At 38.1% G+C, this 18,912-nt stretch overlaps 1 protein-coding gene across 1 annotated transcript in view; it reads right to left on the bottom strand.

Annotated features, from left to right (window-relative positions):
* Nucleotides 1-2,040: 2,040 nt before the first annotated feature.
* The window catches only part of LOC140237365 (EF-hand calcium-binding domain-containing protein 7-like), a 30,378-nt gene continuing 13,506 nt past the window's right edge, over nt 2,041-18,912 (bottom strand). Inside the window, exons 10-14 of the mRNA XM_072317302.1 lie at nt 17,668-17,840; nt 16,356-16,474; nt 14,259-14,468; nt 7,524-7,631; nt 2,041-6,335 (exon numbers count right to left, since the gene is read on the bottom strand). Of these exons, the coding sequence (XP_072173403.1) occupies nt 6,258-6,335; nt 7,524-7,631; nt 14,259-14,468; nt 16,356-16,474; nt 17,668-17,840 (688 nt within the window). The 3' untranslated portion in view covers nt 2,041-6,257. The remainder of the gene's footprint in view (nt 6,336-7,523; nt 7,632-14,258; nt 14,469-16,355; nt 16,475-17,667; nt 17,841-18,912) is intronic.

The raw sequence follows: 18,912 nt of genomic DNA, 5'->3' as shown, positions 1-18,912 counted from the left end.
TGCTCTTTATTGATTTAATTCAAATCGGACTAAAGTTAACAACCCGTCCTGTGTACATAATGATGAAATACTTTGTATGCCCACACAGTTTAAGACAAAATTAAGTTCGCAGTAACCAGGCATACTGCAATAATATGGTTACAGTGCGTTATTCCCGAGGTTCGTTATTCCGAAAATGAATGAGGGTTCATAATTCCGAAGGTTCGTTAGTACGCACCATCTGTTCGTTATCGCATAAACGGTTACAGCTCGTTATTCCGAAGGTTCGTTATTCCGAAGGCTCTTTATTCCTAAGATTCGTTATTCCGAAGGTTCATTGTTCCGAATTTCATTTTCGGATTAACCAATCTTCGGAATAACGAACCTTCGGAATAACTCCACAAATTTTCGGATTAACGAACCCTTTCATTTTCGGATAAACGAACCTCTAGGTATAGGAAATTTGCGTGTTTCGGATTAACGACCCTTCGGAATAACGAACCTTCGGAATAGCGAACCTTCGGAATAACGAACAGCACCCGCATAGGTAAACCCTCGGAATAACAAACCTTATTTCATTTTCGGACCCTCGGAATAACGAACCATCGGAATAACGTCAAAAAAATGTTCGGATTAACGAACCCGTCCTTATTTCCGAATTAACGATCAGCAATAGGTAGAGGGAACTTGAGCGCTTCGGAATAACAAACCTTCGGGGGGAAAAAAACACCCTTTATTTCATTTTCGGATTAACAAACCTTCGGAATACCGAATACCACCCTTGGGAGCATGGTGCCCATTTTTTCCAACATTATTATTCCATCATCCTAGCAATGATACCTGCCAAATTTTGTGACAAATTTCATCATGCGTTGTCACGAAGAAAATGAAAATGTGAAAATTTAACCCCTACTTTCGTCCTCCTTCCCCCTCCCCACTGGGGCCCAGTGGGGAAATTCCTAGTGGATATGACATGAACAAACTTGAAACTATGCTCTCAAGTGTACTAACTTAGCATATCAGCTCTTCTACTCTGGTTCTATAGAAGAAGATGAGTCTCTGAATATAAATATTCATATTCCCTAACCGATAACATCTGCCAAGTTTGGTGAAAATTCGACCATCTGTTTTCAAGACGAAGAAAGTGTGAAAATTGGCTCCCAATTTGGCCCCCCCCCCCCTCTTCCCCAAGGGGGCACTTGTGCATCCATCATGAACAGACTTGAAACTACAGTCACCAATCTACCTACTCACAAAAATTAACTTGGGTGACATCATAATTTCGTTCAATATGTATTACTACATTATAGTGACTAAGTATCACTGTTTTGAAGAATTTTTAGAATTCCATCACTTTCTTGTTTTAGGTCAGAGTCTGAAGATGGAAACCTTAACATTACATTCATGTGATTCTATATTCAGAATAGTAAACTGTATACTAGTAGTCAATACCAGTAACTTGTTCATTACACTAAGTCACTTGTACGAAATGTATATGTACTGGTACATGAACAATTGGTTTGGCATGCATATTTTATCTACATTTTCCTCTTCCCCTTTTAGTAACCTAGCGCCCCTTATGAGTGGCGAGCAAAAAGGTGAATGACACAAGTACAAAACACACACACACACACACACACACCAATGTATAAGCATGTTGATATACATGTACAATCATATATCTCTGAGTATAAGAATGGCTGAAGTTTAACTATGGCTGTCATGTTTGGAGACCCCTTGTGAAGTACTAGTAATGCAAATACAATGTACAGTGTAGGTGTTAGGATTCATCATGTATTAGATAATCATTCAGCTGTTCTACATATCAATGTATACATGACATTCCCAAACAAAACATAGCATTCCCATGAAATCAAATTTCAATACATTATGATGTTATTTGTTGTTGTGTATTTTTTCTATAAATTTTCTCTAGTGGACTTGGGTATAATTCAGGTATTCAGATACAAGTTTAACAGTAAAATTGCAGCAGGTAATACACAATATTAGTACTTACATAAGTGGAACAACTATATACAAGAATAAAACAGGAAAAATGTCTTGAGATCATTTCATGTTATTTATTGAATACATTGTGCAAGGTGATTGTCTCACAATCTACTCAATGTCAGACATTCAGTGATGGTGCACATTGATTGTGTCAATCGAATACATTTATGTGATATGGAAGCAGACTAATACACCACAAAGTAAAGAGAAGGCTTTAACCTAACACTTGAATAGGTTACACAATGTCTCTGATTTCAGTTTGATGGTAAGCCAATGAATTCACTGTACTTACAGAAGGTGTAAAAACATAATACGTCTGTAATTTGCATGAAGTATTTCACAGAGCATACAATGAATCAAAAGATGAAGAGACAAGGTGCCCCATTGTGATAGCCATAGTTACTGGGATCCTCTGTATATTGCCAAATAAATTCAGAGGAATTTGTGAAACTTCTTTTAAACATTTGTACTGACAGAAAAGAGAATATAAAAGGAGTTTCTTGTTGAATGGGATGGTATCAACACAACTTACAAGACAGTACAATGTACAACATTGATGCTTAATGCTGTAGGGTCTATTAGCCTATCTAATGTTTTGTACTTTTCACAACACTTGACACCAATGCATAAGTACACTTGACATGTGAATTACAGTATTCTCTCCTGATAATCTTTCAAAACATATCTGTGATTGTCTGTTGAATACATAATGCATGTAGTAATTTTATCTTAGCATGAAATCTCTACTATTTGAGCAACTTTTGATAATCAAGACTTCAGATCAAAACTTAACTACAACACACACCACAAACATGAATTATGTGGGCAAGGATCATGTATCACTCAATTCAAACCAGGAAAGACTTTAATTTCATTTTTCAATTTGGAAATAGATATTATTATAAGCCCTATTTGTACATAGCTACAAGCATTGTAACTCTGTGGTGTTTAACCAGTTGTGGATCAAGTTTGTAAGTTTGTCACCTGTAAAGTAAATGCTCCATTGCATTCATGCTCATTTTCAGATGTTACTGTAAAACGAGGAATGTTCATGTACATTTTAATTTCGCGAATTTCGCGAGCGCCAAGATTCGCGAAAGTAAAATGCACGCAAAAGTCCTTGTCTACACTATAAGCATTGAATGCCAGTGGCAGTTCGCGAAAATATCATGCCGCAAAAAAGGCTATCGGCTCCAATTCGCGAAAAATTAATGCCGCGAATATATCACGTTTTACAGTATGGGAACTGGGCATATAATGTATTGGTAGCGATAGTGGGAATAACAATATCTTGTACGCAAGAAGTTAATTGATGATCACATTTGGATGTGGGTACATCTCTACACCACATTGCACGACAATATTCAAATGATAATAATCAGTATAATATGGCAGATTTCAATCAACACACAATGGGGTAGAACCCTTACATACATGTAAATGCATACAAATGCTGCAATTAATCCTGTTTAACAAGGCATAATATAATCACATCAAACATTTATAAAAAACTCCAAAAGACATCAGACCTGTAAAGTTGGACCTGCTCTGATCCGATGTTAGGAAGGATGACACAATGTGAGCTTCTACTACATAAACACAAGCCCTGGATGATGAAATGTTCTGTTTAAAAACAAATTTAAACATGCATACAAACAATATGAATCAACCTCAAAAACACACAAAAACATGCAATATCACAAAATGAATAATCTGCCCCTTTCAAACTGGTCATATTGATAAATCTACCGTGTGAAAGTCTTGTGAATTTTTATGTTTTCTCTGAATCAATGAATGAGTGAGAGAAAAGAATTGAGATAAGATGAGAAGTCCATGTTATTAGTAGAAGCAGAAATGACAGAAGTCTTCAAAAGTAGTGAGGCACATAACAACCTATTATCACCTTTTCATTCATTTGCTGTGAATAATGTTATGTAAATTACTATGTCTGCATCCTTTTTTGTGTTTATAGAGACATTAGTGAATCTTATGTCACTTGTGTATCATAAAGTATTTCATGAAGAGCTGTTCACATGGCAACAAGTGACACACATCATTACACACAAATTCACATGTGTGAAAGGTTTTCAGACATTTAACTTGTAAGTTATCTGAGCCTGCATGCACAAACCAACAAAATCAGTTCAGCTTGCTTGAGACACCTCAACATAAAAGTGCTATCATATAGTTAGCATACATGGGACAAATAAAGCAAGTACTCTCATTACACCACGTATCACAACAAAAATTTCTCCTCAACATTTCAGTTAATAAAAAGTCCATGTAGATATCTTCATACTGATGTTTGTGAAAGTAGATCCCAGTCATTTAACTACCTCATTGCAAAATATGCACTGCTAAATCCATTACCAAAAGAAAATTGGAGCACACAAAAAAGTTTACTGATACAGACCTACACACAACAAGCAAGAGAACTCTTATTAACGATGGAATGTTACTAATATGAGTGAGTACTGTGTCATAGTGCTGACAGCATACATTCCTTCTCCACTTTCTCTCTTTCTTTCTTCCTTCTCACCTTTCTCCTTATTTCTTTCCTTTCTTTTTCTTCTTCAACTTTAGGCAGTATTCACAGGTATATTCCATGTGCAACATTTATACTGCATACACCAAACCATTAAAAACCCAGAAGGAATGCAAAATGACATTTCATGCTTATCCCTGTATTGGTAGCAAACAGCAGTGACATAAGACATACACCAGACACTCACAAGATGTCTGAAAGGAATATTTCCTGCATAGGTTGAGGTAGAAATAGAAAGTCATGAATCCTATGAGAATGATGGACAGGCGTCAGCGACTTGGCAAACACATCACATGGCTGGATTGGTTGTGGTACAGAAATATGTACACGAGTTATCGACTGATATTTTGAGTTCATTGTGACAAAATGCTATCTTATTGGATGATTCCCTCAAAGCAACAATGTTCCATCTTTTTTTTCTTCAGATTGGTCCAGATACTACAAGCATTGGCTTTTCAGCGGGTCCTTCCATTTTGCATGCAGTATGTAGCTGTTTTCCTAGGTAATCTATGACAATGTTTTGTTATAACAATGATGCATTATAAAGTACATGTATCACTATCATTGTACACTTTTACATTATTCTTTAATCACCAAAAAGTGTGAAATATATGTCATGTTTCATAAAAAACAGAAATAAAAAAAAAGACAAGAATGCTGTGTTAAATACAGTTACATTAAAGGAGTCAATATAAAAGACAAATGATTGACTTGAAAACAATGGACAGAAAATGTCAGAGTGAGTGAACATCAAGAAATCTGCCACCATGAGTACCCTGGGCAATCTAAAAATGGCTGTCATGAGTCTCTTCACTGATACTAATGACAGATGTGGAGTTTTCTTTAACCTTTACAAATGATTTCACTTCCTTTGACTTGGAGAATGTGCTGGAATACTAAATCTTTGTCTTACTTTGAAAAGAAGCATCATATATCATAATATTGTGTTCTGAGAAAATCATAAACACCAACATCTCATGCACAGGAGAGAGCATGACCATAATGGTCCCTACAGGACTTCATGAAAAATGATCCCTGACATTCAAGTACTTTCCTTTCACTGCTTTAACGCTAGACAGCTTTCTTTCTTGGTTATCGTCTCCTTTGTGAAACTTTGGGAAATCAAAATGTTAAAAACACATTGTGTTCTGATAATCAACTTGGAGAAATCAAAATATTTAAATGTGTTCTGATCACCACAAATATAAATCTGTAGGATGTTAAGGGACTTCATAATTTGAATCTCATGTTCCACTTAACATCATTAAATTACGACAGTACTTGCTAAATACTTAATGTGCTGAATTCATCTTTAACACACGGTCATATAATAGCAGAACAGGGATATCAAAAGTGATAGAGTAAGAGTAGTTAGATCTACAAGTAATTGAGATTTCTTTACAGTATAATTACAATATATCCCACATACTGTGAATACTGACAGGGTTAGTCCTTCACGCCTAAAACATACTGGCCTCTCTTGCTGTCAGTATGAATGGGGTCACCATGCCAGTGTGAACACAAGAGTGTCTTGTCAGGACCCCACTGTAAATCCAATGTAAAACTGGATTAAAACAGGGCTAGCATGACCCTTTCAAATTCTCAACACTGGGTATGCATCAAAATGCAACCAAACACATACACAAAAGTAAACAAAAAGATATATTCAAAGTTATAAACTCATGGAAAATTAATTTACTTTGCAAGATTCCTGTTAAAAAGGTCATGAGGTCACAAGAGATTCCTGGCAGTTAATCGTCCACTCTTTGTCCTCATCTTTAGGGACCAAATGAAGGCCAACCTGGGAATTAAACAGAAACAGGCAGGTCCTACATTAATTTATAGTTTTGAATATATATTCAATCCCTGTAATACTATTCAACCTGTCAAATTCTTGGTTAAGTTTTGGATAAAAAAGATATCTTAGATTGTAGATTTTTATTTCATATTGGACAAAGAAAATTTTTTATCTAAGATGCCATATTATTATTAACAACTGTAATACACATGTATGCTTGTAATGTAATATGGTAGTAACACAATTTGGAATGTGAAATCAAATCTAAGAAAATAACATATGAATAACAAGTTGGCTAAGTGTTTACATGAGGATAATGATTACTTGTACTATCATAATTATTACCATAATACTCATCATTATCACTGTTAGTATGATTGTTACTATACCCAATTATTAGTGACACTACTGCTACTACTTCTACTACTACTACTACTACTACTACTACTACTACTACTACTACTACTACTACTACTACTACCACTTCTACAATTCTTACTACTACGGTACTACTACTACCACTACGACCACTACCACCACCACTACTACTACCACCACTACTACTGCTCCTACTATTATTACTTCTGCCAAGGGAGGAGGTTATGTTTTCGTTACCGTTGGTTTGTTTGTCCGTATGCAAAATAACTCAAAAAGTAGTTAACGGATTTGGATGAAACTTGCAGGAAAGGTTGAAAATGACACAAGGAACAGATGATTAAACTTTAGTAGTGATTCAACAATTTTTGTGGATTTTATGAAAGATTTTCTATATTTTGGCAGGTAGGGTCAATGAACTTCAAGCTGCATATTTTTGAGGTTTTCATACGCGCGCTAGAGTGCATGAGGTGTGTGCTATAGTTTTTGATCCAGGGCTAGGCGGGCTGCGCGCTGGCATTTATGACGTAACAAAACATGTTTTTTTTGGAAATTGGGTGATTATCAGCTTGTATACGTATGGGTAGAAATCACTAATCTCTGCAGAAGAACAAGATCATTGGTGGAAATTAGCTGCTTGGCGGAGGTCTGCACTCTCAGAGTGCTTCTCTAGTTACTTCTGGTATGATGACTACTAATACGACTGCTTCTACTACTATCATCATTATTATTCTCTCAAACTCTACACAAGTTTCTAACTTCTTACATGAATTCCAAGGAACAGGACACACAGGTCACAGGAATATAGAAACTTACCACAGCTGCTCCACTGTAACACTGGACAGTCTGACACATCTCAGTATCACTACTCAGACAATTCTTACTCTTAGAACAGTCCAGCTTGATTCCACACTTGTTGGATCCCTGGATAAAGAAAGTCAGGGCAAAGGAGAACCATAGATACATAATCTCTTCAAGTCAAAAAATGCCTACACTATGATCATATCCAAACAACTTGCCCCATCCAAACAATCACACAATCACACACACACACAACCATCCCTCATACCACACATACAATATCCCACATATATATGCCTTCATTTCATGGTCACACATGGCCACTGTCATGTTTTTTTTTAAAGTAGAAATTCAAAGAGCACGAAACACAAATTTGATATTAAAGAAAATATTGAATTTGAACATCTGTCCTAGATGTACACAAAATATCGAGAGAAAAGAACAATCCCAACTATTTTTTATTAATTATTGAAATCGGATGAAAGAGTGAACCCGAAATGCCCCGATGAACGGTCTGCCGATACCTCTTCCCGATGACGTCACGCACTGGATTCGTACTCTGAAAGTACACGTTCACTCCATAGACTACTACCGTGAATTGTTTTCAGTGTTGTGTTTAGGAGCCTAGCAAGCATGTCCAATTATTTAGTTTATTAGGAGTTTTCTTGCATGCCTCCTTGGAGTTCACAGTTTTTCCTTACATTTCATCCTCATAAAGTATGAAATTTGTGAATGCTAGCGGCGCATAAAAGAGATTTCTTTCAGACATTTTTGTCCGCATTTTGGTTCCGTGCCTTCAAAAAGTAGATCCGGTCACAGCAAGCTGGATGGTACGTCTCGCTCTCAGCTGGTCTGCATCGGCTGTTCATGCACTGTGCTGGTGTGTGGTTCGCACTGCGTTGTGTGTGTTTGCGTGTGTGTGAATATATTAGTGTTCGTGCTCTGATTTCTTCCTCGGTCTAGTGAGAGCTGTGCGTAAACACGTGTGTGTATGGGAACATTTGCTATTGTACGTACTTGTACTTCGAACATTGTGCGCCAGCTCCATGCCCCCTCGACGTTCGACGCAAGACTCCCTGCAGCCATGGACCTAGCAAAAAGGTCCATGCTGCAGCTGATCACTCGCTCTCTATGCATGTTTTTGTTTGTAATAATAATGGATGAACATAAACTCAATACTGTACGAGTAATGTTCGCCACACGTAATCTGTGTATTTCTACGAAGCGAATTGCTACTTACAGAGGTGGAAGAATGAGCCGTGAGGAAGTACTTCTTTTTCCACATTTTTGTCTAAACCGCCGCCGTCATTCATCGTACATACTGATTGTCGAGACTCTAAATCGTACTGAGCCGTATGTTATACTGTTTTTCTTTTTTTTTAACATCAAGGCAGACATAAGACATTTACTTTACCATCAAACGCAGCTGAATATTACTGTTATTCATTTCAAAATGTTATAGCAAATATCCGACATTTATTTTAGCATCATATGGAGCAGAATGTTGCTGCTATTCACTTCCAAACGTAAAAGCAATCATCTGACATTTATTTTGGCATCTTCTGGAGCCGAACGTTATTCCTATTTACTTTCGAAAGTTAAAGCAAACATCCGACATTTATTTAATCATCGTATGGAGTTGAAAATTATTGTTATTCATTTTCGAACGTCAAAGGGATCATTCGACATTTATTTTAGCATCTTCCGGAGCTGATATTATTGCTATTTACTTTCGAATGTAAAAGCAATCATCCGGCATTTATTTTATCATCGTACGGAGTTGAACACTATAATTGTTATTCATTTCCAAGCGTCAAAGCAAACATCAAACATTAATAACTATTTTACCATCGAACGCAGCTAAACATTACTGTTATTCATTTCGAAATCTTAAAGCAAACACCCGACAGTTATTTTAGCATGGTATGGAGCAGAATATTACTGCTATTCACTTCCGAACGTAAAAGCAATCATCTGACATTTATTTTAGCATCTTCCGGAGCCGAATGTTATTGCTATTTACTTTCGAAAGTAAAAACAAACATCCAACATTTATCTAATCATCGTACGGAGTTGAATATCATTGTTATTCATTTCCGAACGTTACAAGGGATCATTCAACATTTACTTTTAGCATCTTCCTGAGCCGAATGTTATCCTTATTCATTTCCGAACGCAAAATCAAATATCTGCCATTAATTTTTGCATCATAAGGAGCTGAATCTTACCGATATTCATTTCCAATTATTTTAGCATCTTACGGAGCCGATTGTTACCGCTGTTCATTTCCAACAGTAAAAGCAAACATCCAACTTTTTTGGTGGCCCGATCGGGCCACCAAAATCTTCATTTCTGAAATATTGTCGGTTCGACGTGCGTTTTTTGGTGGCCCCAGGCCACCGGGCCGCAGTTAGTGTCGAGCCCTGTCTAATGAATGTAGATGATCGCAAGTGTAACAATGAAATATGATTCGTCCCCCCCCCCCCTCAAAAAAAAAAAAAAAAAAAATGCAAGAATGTTTGTGATTCCATAGCTGCGTTTATCCGGACATGAATCTAAAAAAGGATTTACAAAACCTCTTTATTATTATCATTATTATTATTAACGAACCATCAGAAAATCAAAGCTAATCTTACGTTCAGATTAACATTTTTTTTTCTTTTTTCATTGTCGAATTAGCAAACCTTCAGAGTATCGACTCTCGAGCTAGCTTGTTTCATTTTCGGATAAATGAACTTTCACAGTAACGTGCAAATATTATTTTTTTAGTCGGGCATAAGGAAATGTTCAGAAAACGTGTATAGACGGGTGGTAAAAAAAGGAGAAAAAATAGGTTTGAATTTTAGTTTGGCATCGCGTCTCTTTGCGTGGTGCTCGTTATTCCGAAAAAGAATAAGATTCACTATCCCGATGGTATTTATTTCGAAACAAGGATATTGCATGTGCGGATATTTGTTAATCCGACAAATTTAATCATGGTTTGTTTAATTTGATTTGTGGTTCGAAAAGTTCGTTTATCTGAAATTGAATTACGCCGCAAGAAATTACTTATTTCGTTTTCGGATAAACGAACATTCAGAATATGGAATGTTTTTGAGTGAACAGGACTTCGAAATAACGAAACTTAATTTTCATCTTCTTCTCTTTTTGATTTAAGAACCCTTTTTTCCCAGTTTTTGGATAATTGAACCCTCGGGAGTGACGATCTTTTAAAGTAACGACCAGTAACCTTTCTTCCCCTCTCTCTCTCTCTCTCTCTCATAAGTTTATGTCGTAGTATGACATCTTTAATTTTTTGTTTGTCCGGTATTCATTATTCCTAAAATAATGAAAAAAGAAGAAGACATGAGATGCATTTGTACGTATTCTATAATTCGTTATTCCAAATATGAAACACGCAAAATCCCTGTGCCAATGTTTTTCTTCCGAAAATACGAGGGTTTGTTAATCCAAACATTTTTTGTAGCATTATTCTGTAGTTTGGTTAATGTGAAAATGGGGAAAAGGCTTGTTAATCTGAAAATGAATTGAATTTGTTCCCAGATTAAATTTCTTATTTCTTAAGTTTTAGATTAGCGAACCTTCGGAATAAACAACTTTTAGAGTAACAATCAGCAACATGTTTTCTCTTTTTTTCATAACTCAGAATAGAAATAATGTACAAAATGGAGAAGTATTTTAACCCTAACTAGGCCGGGGGGGGGGACCTCCGAGGCCCCCCCCCTCGACGTTCCGCGCGATGTATCGCTAACTTGAAAAGCTATCGCCGCGACGTTTCATGACTTTCTTCTATCGAGTCTCCCGCATCTTTTGACACCAAATTTGCGATGCCCGGGCGCGCGGTTCCGAAGTTTCGCATAAATATGTACATGCATGTCAGACCAAAAATTGCTCAAAAACGTGAATTCGTGTACAATTTCAATGGAAACTGTGCTTACAGTCAAATTTCATAAAAGCATGATTATTTTGGGGTTTTATTGATTAAAATCAACTAATAACATATTTTCTCGTTCAGAACAATGTCGCGGACAAGTTTCATCGAAAAAACAATGAAAAACATAAAGTCGAAAAAACAAAGAAATACATAAGAAATTCAAAAAACAATAAAATACTTAAGAAATTTTTTTGGATGGCTCAATTTTTTTCTCTTATATTTGCTTAGGACACTAAAAAGAATAATTACACAAAAAAAAATGTGCCCATTTTGGGCTTTATTTAGTGATTTATACCAAATTGTCTGATTTCATGCATCATTATGCATAAATTAGCATAATTTAGCATAAATGACAATTTTTCAAAAATCTAACTTCATAGTACTTTAGATTACATCATAGGCAATGTGTGTGCCAATTTTTGTCGCGACAGCCGAAATCTGGAGGGGGGGCCTGGGAGGCCCCCCCCCCGGCTCTATGATCTACCTAAATAGCCCGGCCTAGTTAGGGTTAAAGCAGGAAAATAAGGCATTTCAAGTTTAACACTGTTTATTTATTTCATTTTTCTTTATCGGTAAGTACAAACAATTCTTACAAGAAATAGAAAAGGAAATAGAGAGAAAGAGAGAGAGAAAAAGAGAGAGAGAGAGAGAGAAAGCCCTATTATAGGCAAATTAAATGAGAGAAATAAAGAATCATTACGTTTGTAATCCTGGCTGGGTCTTCGACTTGTCAAACATTTTCCCTGTTCATTCCTCCAGGCCCCAGACTGTTCATGACCGCCAAGAATGCGCCAGTACGCGCGGTTTCTTTTTTGTCAAATGGTCTCTCTCCTCTACCCCCCCCCCCCCCCCCCCCATCCCCAAGTCAGGCACCTTGCCATCGTGGAATTTTTATTGTTTCTTGGTAAACTTGGTGTTCACTTTTGACCGCGCGTTATTGATCTGTGTTATTTTTATCTTGAATCGCGCACTGTGCTCGGTATCCACATGGAGCACGCACAACCAGTGACTACCCAACTCACATGTAGGCAGCTAACGGCGAGCAGAAATGGCAGTTTTTTCTGCTACCGCTATTTTCTACTGCCAAAATAGGCTAATACATCGTATTGGAATAAAAACTTTGTTCGATATCGATGAGCGTTGATGTGGCATCGCAATGCAATACCCGGGCTTCTGCAAGTATGTCAGTGTTCGACAGTTGTTGAAATCGTGACATCGCTAAACAGTTGTTAGTTTTGGGCTTGCGTGTGCATGATTTCATGGGTTTGTTGAAGGGAAAATGTGGAGAAAGAAGGTGGCTTCAAAATTATTTGCCTGCCCGATTCGGGTAAGCATTTTTCTCCTTGTTCAGAACACTTGTACGACTTTGATTTTCACTTGCCCGAGCAATCGGGAAGTGCTTATGTCCGCCCTGCTATTAGACCTTGCTAGCCTAGTATTGTACCTCCTTGGTCTGACCGGTTTGAGGTCAGCAACTAGTCAGGCGCAATGGCGTGATAGCTATCATAGCAGATGTCATTTACGGAAGTTTTACGAGCGTGTGCACACTGGTGAAGCAGTGATGCAATTGCGAAAACACCGAACCTTGTCGATGTCGAAGATTCCACTCCTCTTCCCACCTCCCTGGTTAGAATCTCGTATAGTCGTACAGTATTACAGTACATCGTATCGGGCGCGAACGTAAACAAACACATGTGGTTATGCAATTGTTCCTACGCCAATGAAAGTACTTCCATGACTTCGCTAATCACGTAACAGGCCAGGCACGCAGGCAGTGAGGATGGTGGTGCGGCGAGCGGCTACCAATGCGGATCGGAGCAGTAGAGCCACTTCACCGCGGATTAAATACAAGTACATACTGCATGCGAGCAATCGCGAGCTACGAGACTGGGCTGCACAAGTTGTTATCTCGATACTCGTTTTAATTTCTCTCCTATTTTGATATTTCGCCATTTTTCGTAAGTCTGCTTGTTATTGTCAACATCACCATGTCTTAGATTACCAATCCTGTCATGGACATCCTCATGATTTCCAATCAAACGCCTCATGTGACTAGCGAAACTTGAACGTGCTAACATTACAAACGTAAGAAAAATAAGATTACCTAAGTAGCTTGAATTCCTGAATATTGACAAAAATATCTGTAAGAATTACAAAAAATCGAGAGAGAAATGTTTCTTCATTACTATTAAACCATGAAAAGTTATATTTCGTTCAATTCGACTTTTACATAAGGAAATAAAATGCAAAAGAATCAGGTTGTACCTCCGTTAACATTGTACACACATTCACCGGGCAGAGTCCGCAAATCCAGTGCGTGACGTCAGGCGAAACGGGCATCTTTCCTGACGAATTGGCCCTTATCAGGCTCCAGAAAACTGCAGTTTTTCGTGAGCGTTTACTTCTTTCTAGCAACGCGAAAGCGAGGTAACAAAATTCCATTGCCTTCTATGTCTTCTGAGCTTTCTACTGATGCCTAAATTGCAGAATTTAATGATCTCTTTGAATGTCTACTTTAAGAGAAAACACAATTATGGCTTTGGGACGGGAATGATGAATCCTCAACATGCATGAGCAGTATTTCTGAAGTACAATGAGAGGTAGGCATCTGGTTGTCTTGCTTTTTGACATGTTATTAAATCTTAACCATCTACATGTATATACTTGCAAATACAAGATGAACCAATTTAGAAGCACATTATTGAGGACTTACTCTCACTGTAAGGCTAACTTGGTGTTTCACTGGAAAGTTAAAAGAAATCAGTTCACAGTCACTCTCCACTTTAATACTTTAAATGGACATAAGATGAACTCACCTTGTTCTCCACAATAAATGTGACCCTGCCATCACCCATGTATGTGTGTAGTCTAAGGTCCCCTACACTCTTCACCCTAGTAAATCCTGCTGCATTCATTACAGACTGACATATGATCTTTTGTAATGTGGGTCCACCACGCTGCAGCGGCTGGGCTCTGATCCGGCAGGGACAGTGCTGTGTGTAGATGTCTACTTGGAAGGGGCATGCCTATCAGGAAACATAAACACACAGAAGAAAAATATCAATGACAAAATAATATTAGATAAATACACAAAGGAGGCAAGAAAACAAAAGACCTGCATACATACTGTGCACACATACCATTTTTACAGGTAACAGAGGCTAGCAAAGTCTCCTACTTTTTAGGAAACATTTTTGTCACCATACAGAGCTTGTAATACATGAAATAAATGAAGAAAAGGAAATCAAAGGAACATTGACCACTTAACGTTAGAATGGTAGTTTTTTTTCCATAAATTCCTCAATATAGCTGTCTTTACTCCAGTAACCACCACATCATGAGCAGAGAACCCTTGATGCCTTTTGAATAATTATTGTATGTATGATGCTGTTGATTTCAAATTTCTAGAAATAAGCACTTTCTTTGTCACTATGCTCTTTATATTTAACTAGAAATGTCGCTATGGCGACTGATGCCTCCGCCATAATGCATGATTCTCCCAATAGGCGTATAGTACAATGTCTTCACAATGTGTGATCCATGACAGTTTCACATAACTGGCAAAATATTGAAATGACAGGTTTGTCAGAAATGTCTTGAACTGGGTTTGCTATAATTTTCTAAGAGTGCAGGTACACATATTTGGGGAATTTTGGGAAAGTTCATGCAATGAGTAATTTCCAAGGTACAAAGAAAGAGTGTGATGACGGTACAAAATAGATTTTTTTTTTTTTTTTTTTTTTTGGGGGGGGGGGCATTGAAACCTGGCCTTTGACCCTTAACCTTTGACCTTCTGGCTGGAAATTTCCCGGAGAATCTCCATTAGGTAATGCATGTATTAAGTTTTGAAACTAATAATGCAAGCATTGCATATACTAGTATATGAGGGAAATAGTAAAATTTTGAGGAGTTGACCTTGACCTTTGACCCCCTGACTATTGACCCATGACCCCTAAATTCCCTAGATAATCCCTGCCAGACAGTACATGCATATGTACCAAGTTCCACGAAGATACATTGAAGCATTTGAGAGAAAAGTAATATTGCAACATTTTCACCTAACCTTTGACCTTATGACATGAAACTCTCTCTGGAGAATCTTTACGCAGTAGTACATGTCCACACCAAGTTTCAAGAAAATACCTTCGGGCATTGCATAGATATGGGGGAAATTGCAACATTTGTAGCATTTGACCTTGACCTTTTGACCTTTGACCTCTTGCCAATGTCACTAAAATCTACTCAACTAATTGTCCCATCATACATCATCCTTGGACCAAGTTTGGTGAAAGCTGCTTCATCCAGTTTTGAGTTATCACGTAAACAGATAAATTTTAGGATTTGACCTTGATCTTTGACCTTTGACCTCTGTCCGATTTCACTGAAAAACTAATCAAGTAATTGTCCCATCATACATCATCCTTCAACAAAGTTTGGTGAAATTTGCTCCATCCAGTCTTGAGTTATCACGTAAACGGATACAATTTCATGATTTGACCTTGACCTTTGACCTTTGACCTTCAGCCGATTTCACCCAAAATCTAATCAAATAATTGCCCCATCATACTTCATACTTGGACCAAGTTTGGTAAAATTCCAGGAAATATTACTCAAGTTATCGTGTAAACGAAAGCGGACGGACGTACGGACGTACGGACGTACGGACGGACGGACGGACGGACAACCCGAAAACATAATGCCTCCGGCACCACTTCGTGGCGGAGGCATAAAAAAGTTGTGTTGCTTTCACAGTTCCAAGGTCAAAGAAATTCAATACATCCACACAAATTTTAAACAGTTATGTTTTAGTTTATTTGCATGGAAAATGCAGAAATGTGATGAAGTCAATTCACCCCATACAGTTCCTAATGTCTTTATATTTTTTTACAGGTTCCACACTATTTTACACCCACCTCATCAAGCACCAAATCCTCAGCAAATCCCATTGATGAGAGTGTGACCCAGAGGTCATCAACCTCTCCATTCTCTGTGAAACCATCTGTGGCTTCCATTTGATTGAGGTCCATGAACCCTGTTGGCAAAGACAAAAGAAAACCCTGCCTTTAACATGCTGTGCCATACCCATTGGCAGGTAGTGCAAAGCAGACATTAGTGCTGAATGGTCTTAAATGCAATCATAATACATTCCACATTTCCCTTCAACCATTTACACTCACAGGTAGGTCTAGGTTATCCTCCTCCTCCCCCTCCTCCTCCTTTTACCTACTTCTCCTGTATGGATTGGTCATGTAGGGGTTGAAGATTACGTTCTCAACAATCACAGCCCCCTTCACCTAAGTCCTCTGAAAGCTATACACGCAAAGAAATATTGATAATGTGACATGCACAGCCGAGTCATGTTCAGGACTTCACTAACTGCAAGGACATTTCTTGTGACTTTGAAAGAAAATTGCATGAACAAGGTGTACAGGTAGAAGATAATTTGTGACCCGCTACAACAAAAGGATCCTAAAGTCGCTGATGGCTCAGCCAAGAAAATAGAGTTTGAAGTCGCATCACCAAAATTGGTCAAAACAATGGGATTTCAGTTTTTGGAATATTGTAGTCTAATGTTTTGTCTATCATCTGCCGAAATTTTGAAGCTAAATGATCAAAGAAAAGGCGAGAAATCGGCGTTTTTCTAGGCCATGATTTTCTGACTTTAACGTAAGAGAAGCTTGTCCGAAGATTTGGATTTAGCGCCGCAGCTAGACTCCGCCCCTAGCAACGAGGGAGTGATCTTATTGGTCAGTGCGTGGCATCCTGACTACTGATTGGTCGTGCGTAGAACGCTGACGCTAAGCTTGAATGAACATTGCGGAGGTCGCTAGGAGCATACCTTCTATTGTCAAGCGGTGAATCCTGTCTCGCCTCCCCTTGATCATGATAGCGTCTGAAGGAAAACTTTGAAGGCGTTTTTCTCGAAACTCTGATTTCCTCAACCACTTGACATGCGCTAATAAAATCATTAACCCATTGAGGACGAGTCCCGAGTATACTCGGGCAGGTGTCTATGGGAAATGCGTGTTGTAGCAAAATCAGTCCGTCCTCAACGGGTTAATATCTCCGCAACCGAGTAATTTTATGAGTTGTGCTATATATGAAATTAAAGTAGACGAGTAAAGGAATAATGTCATGCCATTTTCAGAAAATTGTCTTCCCCCGACTTTCAGATCCTTTTGTTGTAGCGGGTCACATTTGATGAAATCTTACTCCCTCACACACCTTTCCTTGTGAGTTCTCCTTTCTTGAGTTCAAAATTCTCCTCCACGACTTCCCAAGCATCATCATCCACAGCCTCTCCGCTAGTCCGCAGCTGGAAGAGGTTAAACTCATTTCGGCTCAGGAGGCCATTGCCATCTAAGTCCACCATTTCAAAGATGTCATTGAGAGTGCTCCTGATGAGAAATGTAGTAAAAACCATGAGCAAAAGAGAACTTTGAAAGGAAACTTTAAATTTCATTATCATGTAGTAACTTGCTTTTGTTGGTTGACTCTCACTTTCATTTTGTTGCATCTTTATTGTACACCAGGTTAGGGCACACTGCTTGTTCAGCCCCTCACCCCATCATTCATGCTGTTGTTATTTCACTCTTTCCCTATTCTTTATCCCTCTGTTGTTCCTTATCTTATTTGATGTTGCCTCCCTATTCATCTGTATCCTTCACAGGTTGCCCCCCCCCCCCCCCCCAAATGATCCTTGGGATCATCACTCACCCACCTCTGCCTTTTGTCTGTCCACCTTTCTGCTTTAATCCCCCTCCCTTTACCTGTTGGGCTCCTTGCCCTGCTTGACTTCAAACCCATCCCTTAAATTGTTTTCTTTGTTCTGTGTCCATAGCCCTCCCCAGACTGTGCTTATTGGTGTAGTCCTTATATGTGAGTGCTTTCCCTGCCTGTTTGTCATTTTGCCTTTGACATAGATTCTGCTCGCATCAAAAGCTCAGACAGGCTCCTTTTGACTCCAAAGAAAATTTTTGTCAACTGAAATTTTCAATTCAGAACACATGGGAAACCAGATATTACACACAATTGTGGTCATATAGATCTGCTTTGAAGTCATTTTGTGCATTGACATTTTCTTGATTTGTATGGATACCTATTAAAGCCTAATTGTGCAGGAAATAGGGTAGATCATTATCATCATCAGGATAGTAATTTTCAAGAGAATACTACAAGTGTTACAAATCCTCATCATTACCAAGAAAACAGTTGTGGTAAGCATACATTAAAATGATAAGGAAGAGACATAATGATATTTTTCTGTAAGTTCAAAGGAATTGGGAATGAATGAAGTCTGATTTGGCCACTGAGGTGATTCTCCTGTCTTGTGTTATGGTAGAATTATGTGAATTCATGATGAGCCAAGGTGGTCTACTCCTGTAAGAATGACACTGTGAAAAGGAGCTGCAGTCACATAGTGAAACCCTGCAGACATGCTGCTTTTAAAGGTAATGAATATCAACCCAA

This window comes from Diadema setosum, chromosome 13 (assembly GCF_964275005.1).
Source record: "Diadema setosum chromosome 13, eeDiaSeto1, whole genome shotgun sequence".
NCBI classification, from domain to species: domain Eukaryota; kingdom Metazoa; phylum Echinodermata; class Echinoidea; order Diadematoida; family Diadematidae; genus Diadema; species Diadema setosum.
Note: the sequence above shows the minus strand (reverse complement) of the source record. Positions and strands in the feature narration are given on the sequence as shown.